The 17908-nt window shown below is 44.9% G+C and overlaps 1 protein-coding gene across 1 annotated transcript; it reads left to right on the top strand.

The window, feature by feature from the left end:
* The first annotated feature begins 446 nt into the window (after positions 1-446).
* On the top strand, positions 447-13287 carry PDIA4 (protein disulfide isomerase family A member 4). Its single transcript, XM_054273672.1, has 10 exons — positions 447-597; positions 5914-6091; positions 7796-8001; positions 8616-8754; positions 9189-9394; positions 10102-10260; positions 11163-11314; positions 11697-11853; positions 11948-12181; positions 12614-13287. Exons 1-10 carry the CDS (start codon positions 495-497, stop codon positions 13027-13029), a joined length of 1950 nt encoding a protein of 649 aa, XP_054129647.1. The 5' UTR covers positions 447-494; the 3' UTR covers positions 13030-13287.
* Positions 13288-17908: the final 4621 nt, after the last annotated feature.

Genomic DNA, 17908 nt, shown 5'->3' on the forward strand with positions numbered 1-17908 from the left:
TGCCGCGGGCCGCTGGCCCCGCCCCCCAGCGCCAGCCCGCCAATCCCGAAGGGCGATGTGGCCGCACGCGCTCGGGGCGCTCCCGCCCCGTCCCGCCCGCCTCCCGCCCCCGGAGCGGCCGCGCGCTCCACGCGTGGCGGGCTGCGGTTGGCGGCTCGGCGGCGGCCAATGGCGGGGCGGCACCTCAGAGCGGCCGGGCCCTTCCGCGCGTGGTGCCGCCGCCGCTTCCCCGCCACCGCTCCGGCCGGTGGCGCCTGTGTCCCGCCGCGGCGCCGCGGCCGCTGCTGCCGGGGGTCCCCGGGAGCGCCGCGGAACACGCGAAACCCGCGCACCCCGCGACGGCCGCCCTCGTGACGATTGTTGATTGGCGACCGCGCCAAGCACGTGTTGAGGCGGCAGCCAATGAGCGGGTGCGGCGTGCCGCGGGGCGGGGCGAGCGGCGGGAGCGCAGTGCAGGGAGCGGACGGGCCGGGAGCGGCGGTGGCGGCGGCGGGATGAGGATGCGCGGGCTGTGGGTGCTGGTGCTGCTGCTGGGGCTGGCTCAGATCGCCCTCCTGGCGCGGGGCGCGGCCGCACAGGAGGAGGATGGCGACGGAGGTGAGCGCGGGCGGGGGCCGGGCCGGCAGCGCATGCCGGGTTCCCCCGCGGGAGGCGGCGGCGCGGCCCCGGCGCTGCGGGGAGCCCGGGCTGGCGGGGCGCCGCCGGGACCGGGGCGCTCTCGCAGGCCGCTGTGCGGGGCGCTGAGGTCCGTGCGAGCCGCTCGTCCCGGCGCTGCTGGTGTGTCGTGCGCCGTGGGGCGGCTCTGCCTCGCCGCTCCCAGCACGGTGGTAACAGCCTGCTAACCATTAGCCATGTTGGTGATCCCCGGCTTCTGAACCTCCTGGGAATTGGCGATTGCTTTATTCCGACTCCTATCGGAGAGATTTCGTTATGCAGGGAGGGACTCTTCATCAGGAGCTATGGTGATAAAACAAGGAGTAGTAATAATAAGTAGTAGTGGTAATAAGGCAGTGGGTGCAGATTGAAAGAGGGGAAATTCAGGCTCGCTATGAGGAAGAAATGTTTTACTCTGAGGGTGCTGAGACATTGGAAGAGGTTGCCAGAGAGGCTGTGGATACCCCAGTGCCGGCAGTGTTCAAGGCCACCAAGCAGTGCTCTAGAGGGAGGTGTCCCTTCCCTGGCCGGGGAGTTGGGACTATGAGATTTTTAAGGTCCCGTCCAACCCTTATCATTCTACGGTTCTGTGACCGAGCACTCTTTTCCTTACTCCTTTGTTCAGGGACTCTGTGCATTCTTAGTGTTTCAAACTGATTTTTTTCCCCCCTCACAGAAGGAAGGCCCATTGTTACCATCTTCTTGGTGTTTCTTCCTACCGTCTTTGGATTTCACTGACGTGTGTCTCCTCCTTTCCAAAATTAGCTGAAACAAAGCTGCTGAGGCTTAATGAGTATAGTAGGAGGCAGGCATTTGAAGGTGTTTCTTTTTTCGGTTTTAAGTTTCTTTCATGTGGATTTTGGCAAATTATGCATCGGTCATGTTTCCTGCATGAACACTGCTGTATTTTAAGTATTAGAGGGCTTTTAGAGAGACTGGATTATGGATGACCTTCTGAACTCATGTCCTGCAACTTCTTGCTGGCCTGACAGGCACTAAAACTTGCAGAACTGCATTTAGATGAGTTACCCTATTTGTGTAACTGTATGGTCTGTAGGATGAGGGTAAAGAGATTTGTTTTAAATATGGCATCTGCAGTAAGGATACAGAGATACAGAATCTTCCTGTGGAGCTCTTTTCTTTTTTTCTGTTGTAAACTGGAATACAATTTTTATGCCTCTTTCTCTGCTTTTAGCTGGAACGTGGCTGTGGTTTCTTTGTAACATGTGACAAAGCCTCGGGCTGCTTTCCCCTGCCACCTTCAAAGGGTGGAGTGGCACCTGTGATGTTACAGTGTTACCTGTGGCTGGCAGCAGTGGCTCAGCTTCTTGTGGGCCTGGCTCTCATCAGCATTTCCCGTGCTTGCTGCTCCTCTCATTATAGGAGTTCTGGGCATCAAAGGTACACAGGGATGGAAGTGTCTCCTGCTGTGTGGAGCTGAACACTAATCCACTGCCCAGCTTTGAATCGTTTCCCAGGTTCTATTGTGTACCTTGAATTTGTATATAGATCCTGAACTAGCCTTGACAAAGCCTTTGCCTTAAAAACGCACATGGTTGGGGATTTTAATTTTTGCCCTTGGAATGCAGACTTGGGTGAAGTGGAAGAAATTTACTTTGCAGCAAGGAGGTAATCTTATGCACTTGGTTATTGGGGAGATGAAAAGTTCTGAGCAAACCCGGGTTGTTGCACTGCATGATTTGGGAAGTGAGGTTTGAGCAGGGCAGGGGGGTAAATATGCTGGAGGTGAGGTTAGGCTGGATCCTGACCACTTCACCCTTGGCATCCTGATGATGGGAAAGGAGGGATCATGTAGAGGATCCACCACAGAAAAGATTGAAGGCAGCTGATATTAAATTAAATTGAAAATCTTTCAAAAGTCCTAGCAACACATGATGAGTTCTGGGTTTCTGAAAACTGAGCTCATCCAATTAGGGAACAGTGTGCTCCTCACAAGGAAACTTTCAGGCAGCATCCCAAAGTCATTGGTGTCTGGATGCAGCTTTTCTGTACAGGATCTGCTTTGTTTAAGAAAATGTTACTAGGCTATATTTCTGATAAATGCTGGGTGTTCAGTGAAGTTACTGTAAGAATTAATTTCAGAGTAGCTGTCATCCTAAAGAAGGCATACCAGCCAGCATCATGTACTTCAAGTCTTAAAAAAAGTACCTTCTTGTTTTTTGACTTGTGTAGTAATGTGTTGAAATTTGTGGATTGATTTTGTGGAGGTTTGGGGAGTTTTTTGTTTTGTTTTGGGTGGGTTTTTTTTAATGTTTTGGTGTGTTTATGGTTTTTTTTAGTATAAGGGGGTTATCCATATTTTACCAGAGGACAGGTTTTAGCCACAGCTGTCACATCTGTTGGTTTGTCCACTGGCTTTGCAAGTCTCTTTAAGAAACAAAGATACTTCAGTTTGGGGGCAGCTGTTTTATTTTCATGAGCTGACTTATGCAAGTATTTATTATCTTCTTCTGCCACTTCAGGTGTCACAAACTCATTCTGCTCTCTTAAAATTGTAAGTCTTTAATGCAGAGGAAAGTTTCTTGCTCTTTATGGGAGAAAAAAAAAAAAAAAAGGTCCTGCTTGTTTCTCCCGTGTTGGGTCCCTGAAACAGGTCTTTCAGTCCCAAGTTTACAGGGATGGCAGAGGCAGCTGTGATAGCCCTGGGTGCTGGTGAAGCTGGAAGCTACAGAGAGTAACTCTGCACTTCTAAGGACCAATGTCTGAGTGTGGTTAGCTTACTTTTAATACCCTCCTTCCTTAAGCTGCTTGGGAAAAGGTGGAGTCCTGCTGTTCCAGGGCTATTGTCCTGCCTCCATCTCCAGGGAGGAGGAGGAAGGGGGTGTGTGCAATGCCCATGACAACGTGTCACTGTCAGGGAAGTTTCACCTTGGCAGGCGGTACAGCCTGTAGGGAAATATAGAAAATTATTTCAGTGAGGGATGGTGGATCTGATGGTTACATTTTCCACCGGTGCTGGATGTTTTTGCGGGGAATGCCTTGTTCTTTCTAAAAACCAGGTGCCGCTGTAGCTGCTGAGGTCTTTGTCTCTCTTGGGGGTGAGGAGTGGGCGGGAACAGGGGTCACAACCCGGTGGGTGGTTCGGGGTGCAGGAGCAGAACTGGCCGGCTGGTTTTGCTCGCATTCCTTTGTGTCAGGAGAAATCATATCTGAAGCAATTTGCCAGGAATGCAATGGCTGGGAATTCAGGCACAGGCCAGCCAGGAGCAGCCTGTGGTGAAACTGAGCCCTCAGAACTGCTGGGCACCCCTGTAAGGCACAGGTTTTGCCTGCAGAAGCCCCCTGACATCCAGCTGTTCCACCAGGGCAGTCCTGCAGGGATGTGAGGTGTGCACTCACTCAAGGGTGAGCAAGAGCTGCAACACAGGAGGCATTGTCTGCTTGCAAATAGTGCTTTTAGCTGCCTCAGAGATCAGGTGAAACACTAGCACTTGGTAAAGAAACCTGATCCAGCTGACTAGGGTTGTGTGATAAATGATCTCCTGTCATCTCTCCCTTCATCAGAAGCTTTAGTATTTTCTATTTTCATGCTACGTAAATGCAACCTCTAATTAAAATCAATATATTTTATCCAAGAGCCCGTACTGTTTCCTGAGAGCATATAGACTTGTTTTTTGCATATTTTGTTTTAAAATAAAACTAGCTATTGCAATTTAATGACATAATTTTATCCATGGTGAGGTTGTTCCTAATGTCTGCTGTTGGTCTGACAAAAGTGGGTTTTGTTTTGCTAGCTTTTTCATATCTGGATAGTACATATTTATCATTCTTAACTTTCAACTTCCTGATGAAATCAGAATATTTTCAGAATACTTCTGCAGTAGCTCCTCTCACCTTAGTCAAAAGCCATTTAAATAGAAAATAATTTTAAACAAGAAACTCTAATCCCCCTGTTTTTTCTTTTTATCCAGTTCCTGGGACTCCCACTGGTTGAAAGGGACTTAACTTCATTGTTTTACAGTTTTCATTTGGGACGAGATATTTTCATTTGTTGTTCTGTAACTGAAATTCTTTTAAAGTCCTTCAGGAAGGTCTGGTTTCCTTGAAAGATAGCAGTTTTGTGTTTTTAAAAAAAGTTTAAAGGAACATGTGAAAGGTCAGATATTGAAAAAACCATCTCAAATTCCAAGCCAACAAAGAAGGAACCAGTAGAAATGTGCTGGCTTCATATTTGCAATGGTAATTTTGCTTTGGTAATTTAACAAATTGCTTTCTCCTTTAAAGGACTGTTCTGGACCAGTGGTTTTGATCTTAATTCAAAGGCCTCCCCAAAAGTTCTTTGAAAGAAGAAGCTTTCAGTCCATTTTGTTGGGGTTTTTTTTTTTAGAAGAGTACCTGGCATGTGCCAGGTGCATAGGAATGAGTTTCCATGGGACTTCTGCAGTCAGTTACTTGATTTTACACTCACTGCAGCCTGGTGCTGATCCAGAGCAGAGTGATTGGTGCTCCTGTGAGTGGAAAGGCTCCTCAGTGAATAGCAGACCTGGAACATCTCTGTAACTGAAAGCAAGAGTGGCAGACATGGATGGAGCAGTCAGGAAAAAAGCACAATTTAGAAATGCTGCCTCCAAACCACCTTGATAGTAGTGAAATGGTAAATTTTGGTTTTATAGCAAGTGTGTCTGTTTATTAGACCTTCAGACAGGCAGCACATAGCTATAGCAGCACATAGCTATATACTCTAACACTGTGGTGTTACAGTCTCCTGAGCAGGGGTACAAGGGGAGCATTGGGAACAGATAACACCTGCTTTGTTGGTGTAAGACACTAATTTTTCCAACTTAAATTTGGCTACACTGAAAGGACAGCTGCTCTGTTGCATGATAAAGGTTCTGTTTGAAGTTCAGGTGTCATCTGTGTGCCCTTCTTGCCCAGCAAAACATGTCTCACTGCCCAGGTTTTAACAAGATGTCCATCAAACCTTGGTGGCAACTGTTGCATAGATTTGTGTGCTTTAATTCTTCTTGTGTCCATTTTGTTAGTTCTGCCTGAGGTGTGAAATACCTGTTGATACTTTACTGAAATATGAATATTGTTAGCTGGTGTAGTGTGGACAAAATTGAAATGGTCAAACATCTGAGTCCAGGCTCTTTGCAAACTGAGATAGCTGTCACTGTGTGTGCAGCAGAAACTAATTCATGTGGGTGCTTTCCTTAGCCACAGGAGATACCAAATCCATCTTCACTTTAATGTTAAACTTGACACAATCTAACCTGTGTCATATTCTTACCTTGCCAGAACCTGTTACAAAAGAAGCTGACGATGAAGGTGATGATGATGACGATGAAGAAGATGACGAAGATGACGATGATTCTGTAGTTAAAGAGGAGAATGGTGTGTTAGTCCTGAATGATGCCAACTTTGACACCTTCACTGCAGACAAGGACACCGTGCTGCTGGAGTTCTACGCACCATGGTGGGTTCACAGCGGCACCTCCGTGGGTGCAGCGTCACAGGGCTGCTCTGCCAGGACAAGCTCCTAAAAAGTGACCTTGGGTTGCCATTTTAAAGGTGACAAAGGAGTAACTTGGCTGCAGGAGATGCCCAGGACTCTGCTATAGTACAGAAAAAGAGATGGTTCTCGTGGTGGGGAAGAACCTTTTGTCCTGCCCCTGTAACCAGCAGCCTGCTCCTTTTCCACAGATGTGGGTCATACTGAGGGATCCCATGGCAAGGGGAGCACAAGCCTGATTCCATCCCTGGTTTATGCCTGTCAGGGAACAGAAATGGTCCCAGTGAGGCACAGAAAAGTCATGCAGTGTGGTCCTGCAGCCTGCTATCATCCTGTGCCAGTACTGGGCCACTGAGAACGTGTGTGCTTGCTCACCTAGATGAAGTAATGAAGGCTTCCCTAGCAGGGGAATCACCAGAAGGTTTTCCTTTCCAAATTCACATTTCTGTCTTTGCCAGAAGGGTGTGGAGTGGTTAGGGACACAGCTTGTTTGTGTTATCAGTTTAAGCAGTGCCTCTTACATCTGCCTAATGATGGCAGTTCTGCTGGCATCCCAGGCTGTGCAGCACCACTGGTCTGCTCCAGGGAGCTACAATGGACTTACCTGCTGTAACTAAGACAAAGGATTTAGGCCAGGATGTGTCTTCTCTTGCATTCTTGTGTTCAAAAACATTAAGGATGGTTACTGGGGGAAAACAAGATAGAAGATAATTCCAGTGGAGTTGCTGAGTTAGTGTTGCAGTCAGAACCTTTCCATTGTGGCTCAGTGATACAAAAATGACTTACTCATTGGTGCTTCTCCAGCCTTTGAATAGAGGGGAAATATGATCTTGCTTGAGGTGGAGTTGCATTTTAACTTGTGCCATTCTTTTCACAGAGAATCCCATTCCTCTTGGCTGTAGGCACTAATTCTGCAGCTGTAGTTTGCCTACATGAAAACTAAACATGAAGTTCAGTTTATCTGAGTAGAAGGATGTATGACTAAACATCTCTCCTATTTTTCTACTCCCCCTCCTTCCAGCTGAGATGCTGAGTAGCAAAGGCTATCTGCCACAAACTGCTTTCTGTTTTCCTACATTTTCCTGGTTTCATCTTTAGCTTGTCAGGCTGTATTTAGCATTTATTATACTGATATCCTCTGTCATGCCTGTTTTTGCATCAGGAGCATCTGTTCTCCCCAGAGAGTGCTGGTGTGGCCAGAGAGGGGGCAGATGCTGTGTTACCATGGTGGGTGGGAGATTTCATTTGGCCAACTTGACTGCTGGTTCCTTTTCTCTTTACTTCAATTTAGGGTGCTGGGGAGAGAAGATGAACCTTGGTTAGGGAGAGGCTGAAGTTGAGGAGGAAGGAAAGAAGGAAGGAGCGAGCATAATACAACTTTGTTGTAAAGGAAGTTGTTGAATATTTTAACAGTGGTTTTATAAAGCATATGGCGATACATTCCACGTTGAATGAAAATTAAGAAAAATAAAAGTTTTGATGTGAACATACAGTACATTAGCTACAGTTGCTCTCCATCTCTCCATGATCTGAACATGTAGCAAGACAAACATTTCTGTGCTGATGATGTGGACATCTGTCAGAAGGCATCCTGGAATTGCAGAGCAGCAGAACACCTCTGCATGTCTGTCCTGCATTTACATGCCTGCTTGTGTCTTCCTGTGACAGGTGTGGGCACTGCAAGCAGTTTGCTCCCGAGTATGAGAAGATAGCCAAAACTCTGAAGGAACATGACCCTCCTATTCCTGTAGCCAAAATAGATGCTACTGCAGCCACTTCACTGTCGAGTCGTTTTGATGTCAGTGGCTACCCAACCATCAAAATCCTGAAAAAAGGCCAAGCTGTTGACTACGATGGATCTCGGACAGAAGATGGTAAGCACCAGTCCCTTGCAGTTCCCTGTAAGAAAACAAAGTATCTATGATCTTGTTCCTTAATATGCAGCTGTTTTGAAGGACCCTGATCTCAAGTTATTTATCTTAAAACAAGTAATATTATGAATGCTGAAATTTTCCCTGTTTTCTCAACGGGCTGCATGATAGAGGACAATTTTGCAGGTAGTAGATAGTGCTGTTACTGACAGAAGGTTTCTAGAAATATGACTTGACTAGAAGAGGACACAGTCTCATGTTTGCTGAAGGATAAGCCAATAAACATTTGATATATATATTGGCTGTATTTTGTTTAATTAATATGCCCAGCTCTAGTCAGAGGGGGAAAAACTTCCTTTTCTGTCTGTTTTGAGATGGAATTCAGTGCTGCAAAGTGCAGATCTGTGCTCTGCATAAGACACTCTATGGGGTGAAGAGAAGACCTTCTCGGTAATGCTAACAAGGAAATAAGGCATAAAGGAACTTGATTAAGAAAGTGTTCTCATGTAAGCTTGATGTGTAAGCATTGATCCAGCATCATGCTTGCCCTCTGATTTCAAATTCTTGCATTTGACATGCTGCATGCTTGCTAATTGTGTTATTGAACTGTATTTCAGCTATTGTGGCCAAAGTCAAGGAGGTTTCTGACCCCAACTGGACCCCTCCACCCGAAGCCACTCTGGTATTGACCCAGGATAATTTTGACGAAGTTGTGAATGATGCTGACATAATCCTGGTGGAGTTCTATGCTCCATGGTAAGCAAGAAGGCAGTCACCTGCATTTGTCTAGCACAGATGGCCTGAACACACTTGGTGTACCTCAGTTCTAATCTGCACCTGGGATCACATTGCAAATCACTGGCGGACTAGACTGGATCTGTGTCTCAGCAAGGGGTGGTGTCCAGATCTTCACTGGAGGTTCACAATATTTACTGATTTGGGAACACACTGAGATACTGAAAACCAAAAGGAATTGGTCCTTAGCTTAAAAATGAAGCTGTCTATAGCAATGTGAGGCCAGGCACAGAGAGGCCAGCCTCAGGTTGCAGAGACATGGATGAAGTGTCCTCTGTAGAGTCAATGATTCCATTTCTGCATTCTGGAAGACTTAACTCTTCCACTCCAGGGGTAAGGAGGTACCTGGCAGGCTTAGTGGCTGGTAAGAGGTTCTCTCTGCTCTGCCTCCCTAGGTGTGGCCACTGCAAGAGGCTTGCTCCAGAGTATGAGAAGGCTGCCCAGGAGCTCAGCAAGCGCACGCCTCCCATCCCCCTGGCTAAAGTCGACGCCACGGCTGAAACGGAGCTCGCAAAGAAGTTTGATGTCACTGGCTACCCAACCCTCAAAATCTTCCGCAAGGGCAAGCCTTACGACTACAGTGGTCCTCGGGAAAAATACGGTACTGCAACTTTACTTACAAGAAAAACTGCTTTTTCTTGTGCTCTGAAAAATACTTCTACATATCTGTCAGACTCGCAGACTTGTTAATGTCATAGCAGCAGCAGCTGGGGAAAACTGAAAGATTCTGCTCTCATACCTACACAGGATATTTAAATTTGTCTTTAGTCTTCATAACATCTTTTGGTGATAGTAAGTTAAGTAAGTTAAATACACTTGGTGGTTGTATCAGTTCCTTTCAATATCAATTAAGTTAAATACATTTGGTGAAGCGGTGGCAGTATGGATAAATGGGCAGGTTTTAATTATACTGGAATGTGCCTTGAGGGCCGGCAAAAATACCCAATATTAAGTTTTAATTAAGACTTAAGACTATTCAAGTAGCACTTTGGCTCATAACAGGTTCTGGAGACAGTGAAAGGTCTGGAATTTCAGAAAGGAGCATTGCTTCCAAGATCAACTGATATTCATGATTGTGTGCTTGGTCACCTCTTCTGAAACCAGCCTGAAAGGGAATATTCAGAACTGCAGCTTTAAAACCTTGGACTGAAGTCTTGCTGATTTGACCTTTGGGTTATTGTGGGAGGGCTGCACAGGAACAAAGGCGTTCATGGGAAGTGTGACATTAAATGTTTTAGATGGAATGCCCAAATCTTTCAGTTTAATAAATGTTCTAAGCAACTTTTTGGGGGTCGGTTTCTCTCACAGGTATTGTTGACTACATGATTGAACAGGCTGGTCCTCCATCCAAACAGATTCAGGCTACTAAGCAGGTTCAAGAATTTCTGAAGGATGGGGATGATGTCATCATCATTGGTGTCTTTAGTGGAGAGAATGACAAAACCTATCAGCTCTATCAGGAAGCAGGTAAAGAATGTTTTGAAATATTAATGGAATATATGTTTTGTTGGGATTCTGCCTAGGGCTTTGGGCATGAAGAGATCATTTATTTCTGCTCCTAGTATAGTAGGGAGGGTTGGAGAGGAGAAGAAGTAGTAGGAGGAAGGGTGATCTACTAGGGTACTCAAAAACATAAGCTCACACCAGATGTTGTAACTAAGGTGTCAGCAGGTCACAGAATATACCTCTGCTTGGTAATTGTGTCACTAAAAACATGTAGACTAGAGAGGAGGGAAAATTCTTTCCTGAGGAACAAACCACAGTTTCTTGGCTTAAAGCCTGGATATGTTTGCTGTCTGTTACTCTAGTTTCATATCTGGCAGCCCAGAGTCAGTTGTCACCAAACTCATTTTGGATGAGAAGCCTGAAGAAAGGATCCTCATCCACTTCTGAGTCAGTTTAGTTAGACCATTCCTGGCAACCTGTCTATGTCTGGTTCTGGGGCTGCTGTCATAGTTGGATTAGGAGCTCATTTGTTTGCCTCAGCATGGCAAGACAGAGAACTGTTTCCCAGGCTGCCCCAAAGCAAATAGTTTGGCTAGCTGACCTATTTGGGGAGAGGCCAAGAGGTAAGAGATTGACAAAAGAAAAACTGTTTTGCTGCATATGTTTTGGAAGCTGCTCAAGGTGTTTGAGTGTGTACAATAACTCACCAAGCGGATGGGTTGTTGAACAGCATTCAAATAGTGCTGCTGGAATTGTATGTATATTCACATGCTTCTCACCCCTGGATGAGAGCTGTTGTCCAAGACTGGGTTGTTCTGTGTCACTTGGAGTACAGGAAGAGCTTTTCCTTGCAGTTATCTCAGTTACAGTCTGTAAGTTCACTTTCTAATAACTTTTCCTTCACCTTAACCTTAATTTTTCAGCTAATGGTTTAAGAGAAGATTATAAGTTCCATCACACCTTCAGCAATGAGATTGCAAAACTATTGAAAGTTTCTCCAGGAAAACTGGTGGTCATGCAGCCAGAAAAATTTCAGTCAAAGCACGAGTCCAAGATGCACGTTCTGAATATTAAAGTGAGTAGATGGTCCACAGCTAAAATGTTTGTGTGTGGGATTGAAGGTTCTCTTTCTCTGTAATTACAATCAGTTGGCATCTTCCTGTTGGAAGTACTCCTACTAGATATTTGAGTCACCCTGTTTGTCCACTGAAACTGTATTTCTTTTTCAAGAGGACTTTATGAAATTAGTCCAGATGTTATGATTTCAAATAATAATTTGTCCATACAATATTCAGTGCTCAAAGGTTTGAAGAAAATGTGGTGGCAGCCTTGATTTTATAACACATCCTTCCCTCTTTCACATTCATGTGTGTCCCAATATTGTTTTTTTTAGTAGTATGTAGCAGAAATGCTGCTTAAATCCGTTTGCTTGAACTTTTGTCACTATTTCTTTACAGGACTCTACAGATGGATCTGAGATTAAAGAGCACGTGCTAAAACATGCTTTGCCTCTGGTTGGTCACCGCAAGCCTTCCAACGATGCCAAGAGATACTCCAAGCGTCCTCTGGTGGTTGTCTACTACTCTGTGGACTTCAGTTTCGACTACCGTGTTGGTGGGTTTGCTACAATTACCCTTCCTTCACTTTGAGAGGAAGCAGGCACTGAATAACTAGAAATTACCAATTCTGTCCTGTTCTGGTTTTTCAGCTACTCAGTACTGGAGAAGCAAAGTCCTGGAAGTGGCTAAAGACTTCCCTGAATACGTGTTTGCTGTTTCTGATGAGGAAGATTATTCTTCTGAAATCAAGGATTTGGGCCTACTTGAGAGTGGAGAGGATGTCAATGCTGCCATTCTGGATGAAGGTGGCAAGAAGTATGCCATGGAGCCAGAAGAGTTTGACTCTGATGTACTCAGGCAGTTTGTGGTGGCATTCAAAAAAGGTACAGTTTCTAAAATAGGGCTCTCTAAGCTATTTTATTTACACTTCCAAGAGTTGTTTCCTGAGGCGATGGCTCTAGTAAACAGAGTCTGGTTTACGAGCCTAAAATGTTCCTGTGGCTTTAAAGTGTGAGCTGGTCATTCATATTTGGGACTACTATATTAAATCATGGGTTATTACTTTGTAGATGGACAGCCATAAAAAGAGAAGGGTTCTAGGAGGAATTGCAAAAAAACCTGTTGCCTGTATTTCATGAGGTTATTGGGCCAAAAGGTCACTAGTTAACTAGCCTGTGTTTCATGCTGAGGCAAGTTCATTTGGCAGTGCAGTGATTTTTACCTGGCAGGAAGATGAGGATGTACTCTTCTGTTCTTTCTTAAGGGCTGCTCTTACCACATTCTAATGGTGTTGTGTGTGTTTTGCTTCCTTCTAGGAAAACTGAAGCCAATTGTGAAGTCCCAGCCAGTGCCAAAAAATAACAAAGGGCCTGTGAAAGTGGTAGTGGGTAAAACTTTTGATACCATAGTGATGGATCCAAAGAATGATGTTCTCATAGAGTTCTATGCCCCATGGTGTGGACACTGCAAGAAACTAGAACCAGTGTATAATGAGCTAGGCAAAAAATACAAGAATGAGAAAAACCTGATTATAGCCAAGATGGATGCTACTGCCAACGACGTGACGAATGACCACTACAAGGTGGAGGGATTCCCCACCATCTACTTCGCTCCAAAGGACAAGAAGAACAACCCCATTAAATTTGAAGGCGGGGACAGAGATTTAGAGCATTTGAGCAAATTTATAGAGGAGCATGCAACAAAACTCTCCAGAACAAAAGAAGAGCTTTAGATAAGATGAGGGTGGAGAAGAAAAGTTGTTTGTACAACGTAGTTAAAATCAAGTTACTGACAAAACTTGGTGAGAGAAGAATTAAGCAGTTTTGAGCAAAGAGATTCTTGAGCAGTAAAGCAATTTAAGTATCTTTTTTTTTATATGGCAGATGAGTTTTTTTCTGGACACTGAACTTAATACTCTAATATGAATGTCTTATGTTAGTTACGGTTTTGATCTTTGGAGAAAAATACATCCTTTATTTTTTGTGACTATCTTGAGCTTTGTTCTTTGACTCCAATGCAGCTGTTTTTAAGTTAAAGGATACTACCAAAAAGAGAAGCAGATCCCTCAGACAAACAGATTTGTCTTATTTGTTGTTATGGTTACTGGGGGAAGCTGTCTTTTCAGCTAGTGTTTTCTATTATGTTTCTTTGTACCTACTGATGTGACTCTATCACTGTATTCATAGCTGAGGATAAGAATGGAGGTTTTCTAAAGTGTGGATAAATTATTTGGTCCTACTGAGATAAGACACAGGGACTTGCTAACTAAATATGCTCTAGATCTGTTTTAGCCTCTCTGTAGAGAGGGTGATGCTAAAATAGCAAGTTTTTCTAATGTACCTCTCTTTACTAGTCCTTATTGATCCATTCACATCTCAGTCTTCCTGAATATGTTTTGGAGTAATTGGAGTATGGCACAAAAAGAGCATCTAGTGGGTGGAAATGCTGGGAATATGGTGTCAGATCTGTGTGTTACTGTCTCCTTTCCTTTTGCAGAGAGGAAAGTTTGGTAGTGATTCTTTGGGCAAGGAGACTGAGACCTTTTAACAGCCTTTATTCCTCTAGCAGGTGTTGCAGGTACAAAGAATAATCACATCCTCTCTGTGCTGCCCTTGGGAGTATATGCATTTAAAAGTGGGTTTTTATCTTGAATGGCCCAGTTTAGATATGCCAATAAATTTATGGGCCATGTTGAGGTTGCAGACCTGTGCTCTCTAGAAGCACTGTCTGACCCTTCTCAGAGCTGGAATGCTGCAGTGTATGCAACTTGAGTGTCCCTGAGGCAGTTTTGATTCACATTTTGTTTTACAGGTAGTTCTTCTCCTACCAGCACTGTTTTCTGTCTTGCAAAATATGACCAGTCTTCCTTCAGTAATTGCTTGTTGCATTAGTTTTTAGATTTTTGGAGAGTGTGTAAATCTAAAACCCCTACCCAATCTTTTTTTATTTTTTCTTCTGGGGAGATGCATTCTTCTGTGTATCAAGGATAAACCCATGTCCAGGAGGTGGCTGTTCAGGTAGAGTCTGGGGACCCAAAGGGACTGCAAGGGGGTACGTAGTCCTTATACTTTCCTACTGCACTTGGCATCCCTATATCCCTATGGAAGGGGTGTCCTTCCCTTCTGCCTTAAGGGGGGATTGTCCCCCACTGTTAACAACCCACACAGCAAAGCAAAACTATCAAATTATTCTTGCAGAGGTGTATGGGACTGCAGGAAGGCTTTCCCTTAATTAATGGCTTAGCCAAAGATAGTGAATAAAGCTCACCAGCATATTATGGGTGAGAGGGACAGTATCAAATCTCCTGGGAGTGCTGTGGTGTGCCTGAATGCTATTCAGCTCCTACTCTTTATCAGCAAAAGGTGGGAAATGCTAAATGTAAGTAAGTGTTAAAGCATCATTTACCTCAGGCCCTGGCATTGTCCATCTCCTCTTTTTGCATTAGAGGGCTTTTTCTTTCTACTGTCCTTAAGTGGACAGATGGCTGTTAAGCTTAGACAGTATTTCATCTGCAAGACTCTTACCAGATAAAGTGCATTATCTTCCCATCTACTGTCACTTCTCTTTGCAGCTCTTCTGCAGAGCTTTCAAAAGCTATAATCTATTCTAAATGTGTTGTGCAGGCAACAGGAGTGAGATGAGACTTAGCTGAACACCAGAGGTGATTTTCTTTCAACTTTAGAAAATATACGTACAAGTCAAGTAACAAGTTCAGTCCTATCTGCCAGTGTTATTAATTCAGTTCTTCAAAGAACTGGGCACAGGCTTTTTAAATCAGTTCTTAAAACATAGTCCAGGTTCTATGCCTAAGCAAATACCTCACTCACTGCTGTGGGGAACTAAATTGCTCCTTGTTAGTTGTTTGCAGAATTAAAGGGTTTTATTCCAAAACAGCTGCTGTCTAACAGGGGAATATGGATAAATATGGAACTTGTAGAAAGGAGGGTGAAGAGTCCCTTATTGGTGGTGAAGGACTTCAGTCAGGGCTGAGGCACCATTCTCCTTGGGACAGTAAAGGTTAAAGTTGAGCAAGAGCACTTCTCACCTCTCTTCTGACAGGAGCAAAATTATTAACATTTCCATTGCCAGTGCTGTAGTGTTCCTTTAAGCTGCTTCCTCCCACAGGAGCCAACCCCTCTCTGGGGTGAAACCTCTGCAGCCTCCAGGGAGCCCCTCTGGCAATAGAGGACACAAGGCCCAGGGGAGTGTCCCAGATGTGCTGGCTCAGTGCTCCTGCCACCTCTCTCTCTTTTCCTTGGTACACAGACAGTTCCTTCAGTATGGTGCTGAAACACTGACTCTTGTTCAGGAGCAGTAGTGCTTGAGTCAGAGCTGAATAGGAATACAGTAACTAGTACTGCTTACAGTTTCTTGGCAACAGTAAGCTGCAAGAGCAGGCAGTGTTACCCCAAGCAGGTTATGGATTTAGGTTATGAGCAGTGGAGGGAATGAGGATTTGTTCCATCCTTACACTGAGGTCTGGCCACATTTCCTGTGAGTCCTCAGCTGTGCCGCTCACCTTGGCATCTGCATGTCATAATAAATGCATTTATAACTCCCCAGCAAGATGAGGATACTGCTGCCTCTAAGCTTTGGGCAGAGTCACATTGGAAAGCAAATTGCTTTCCTTAGTTCAAGTATCCTATCCTCTGCTGTGTGCACTGTCAACATCACATGAACCCTCTGTGAAACTCACTGGGATGGATACACCGTGAGGTTTGTCATCTCTGTACAGAAAGTGATATTAATGTGATTGATGCATTCTAAGGAGAACCAGTCATGCCATCTTTTGGTATTTGTTAAATGCATTATGCAAGCCTGCTTTTTCCTTCCTGAGGCATTAGGATGCTTTCCTAAACATTATAAATTATTTTATTAAAGAGTTACCGAAGTTCTGCTGATTAACCTTGGTGTTCCCTTCTTACAGAAGAAAAAAAAAGCAGTGCACGAGAATAAGGGAGCTCCCCTCACTTGCTCTTTGCCACGGCTGCATGAGCCTATGACATAATTTCTGATTATGGTTCCAGTTGGAAGAGATCCTGCAGTTTATGCTTCAGCACAGGATTGATTTGTAAAATATTAAAAGTCCATGGAGCCTGGCCTGGTGTATATCCCACACATGCATCCTCTTGGAAACAAACTTATTTCTGTAAACTGTAGTACATCTTAAAGTAGTCAGAGCTGGGACTTCCTCAGGGTCAGCTCCTTTCCCTGAAGGGTTAAGAACTAAGGTAGGCAGCAACTGTAGCACAGCTGGTGCTCCTTGAGGAATAAGTTTGTCTGTACTGTGTCTGTGATTGTAAATACTGGCCTGTGATCTTGAAACTGCATTAAATTTTTTTAGAACTGGGAGAGATTTGTTAACAGCAGAGGGTTTGCAATCAAGGTTGTTATTTACCTGGTTTCTACTCAGCAATTTTGTATGTCCAAACTGCTAATTATGGTAGTGCCTGGGTATGGCCCAGGATCTGGCTGGTGGCAGGCAAGAAAGGCACTGCAGAGCTGGTGCCACAAAGCTTTCTCTGCCCTCTTGTGTGTGATGCTATGTGCTGAGGAGGCAGCCTTCTGGAAAGTAGAACATGAATAAATGATACAGGCTAAAGGCTTCTCAGAAAGTAGCATTTACTGTACTGATCAGACTGCTGTCCTTTCCTTTTTGGTAGGCAAGAGAAGCCTGTGCAAGCTGTGTTCCAAAAGGCCTTTTGCTGACAGCCTGCATTGGTAATGGACACTGTCAGAGGGCTGGGTGTTGCAGTCTGTGTGCTCAGCCCTTGATGTGGGTAGTGAGTAAGTCAAGCCCTGTGCAAACTGTGTAATCTGCTTAGTCAAACTGGTATAAACCCTTGTGTTTGTTGTGCAATTTGGCTTTGGTTTGCTGTGCTTGGGTTGCAGAACTCCTTTTGTCAGTGCAGACTGGGGATCTATGAGCAACCCTAGCAAAATCCAGTGCAGTAGCATCTTGGATCAGTGGCCCGGCATTTCTAAGATTTCAGCACAGCTTGAAGAGTCACAGGAATCGCTGCATGCCACTGCAGTGCATGTGCCAGGGGAGAGCTCTCAGTTGCTGACTACAGAGGGCTTCCCTTCTTTTCCTGCCTGCACCCATGTAGGTTGTGTGAAGCCATGCAGCCATGGGCAGAAGAAATGTTCTCTTACCATGCACAACCTGTCTTCATATCTGCCCAGAGTCCCACTCACAAATCAATTGTTTTCATTCAACACCCTCGGAGGTTGCTCTGCACTTGAAGCCAGTTCCTTTAGACAGAGCTCTGCCTGCTCTCAGGCCCCAGATTTATGTCATGTTAATGTTAGTGCTGGATTTTCTGTGTCAGGAGCAGCTGGTTTTATGTGAAGCCATTGTGCTGTAATCTGTCTGAAAAAGCTCTATATGTACCATGGAAAAGAAATGATCATGTCTTTGTAGAGGCTAGATGAGGCTGCTTGGGTCTGGAGGGACATGACCACTCTCCAGTTTCATTTTTGCATTCAGAGAGAAAGGGATCTGGTCTGTGAACTGCTCCAAATCCTTACATTAGAAAGGTGGGAGTTTCAGTTTCAGAAATGCTGTTCACATCTCAAGCTGTGTGACTTGGTTAACAGAAACATAAAGG

The sequence above is a fragment of the Melozone crissalis genome, unplaced genomic scaffold (genome assembly GCF_028551555.1).
Source record: "Melozone crissalis strain CALT ecotype California unplaced genomic scaffold, PUWL_Pcris_2 ptg000016l_1, whole genome shotgun sequence".
In the NCBI taxonomy this organism is placed as follows: domain Eukaryota; kingdom Metazoa; phylum Chordata; class Aves; order Passeriformes; family Passerellidae; genus Melozone; species Melozone crissalis.

What these genes read in the sequence shown, in the direction of transcription:
- PDIA4 (XM_054273672.1), top strand. Translation starts at nt 495, where the DNA reads ATGAGGATGCGCGGGCTGTGGGTGCTGGTGCTGCTGCTGGGGCTGGCT. An exon ending in CTGGAGTTCTACGCACCATG is followed by an intron (nt 6,092 to 7,795) that starts GTGGGTTCACAG and finishes TTCCTGTGACAG; the next exon opens with GTGTGGGCACTGCAAGCAGT. An exon ending in TGCACGTTCTGAATATTAAA is followed by an intron (nt 11,315 to 11,696) that starts GTGAGTAGATGG and finishes ATTTCTTTACAG; the next exon opens with GACTCTACAGATGGATCTGA.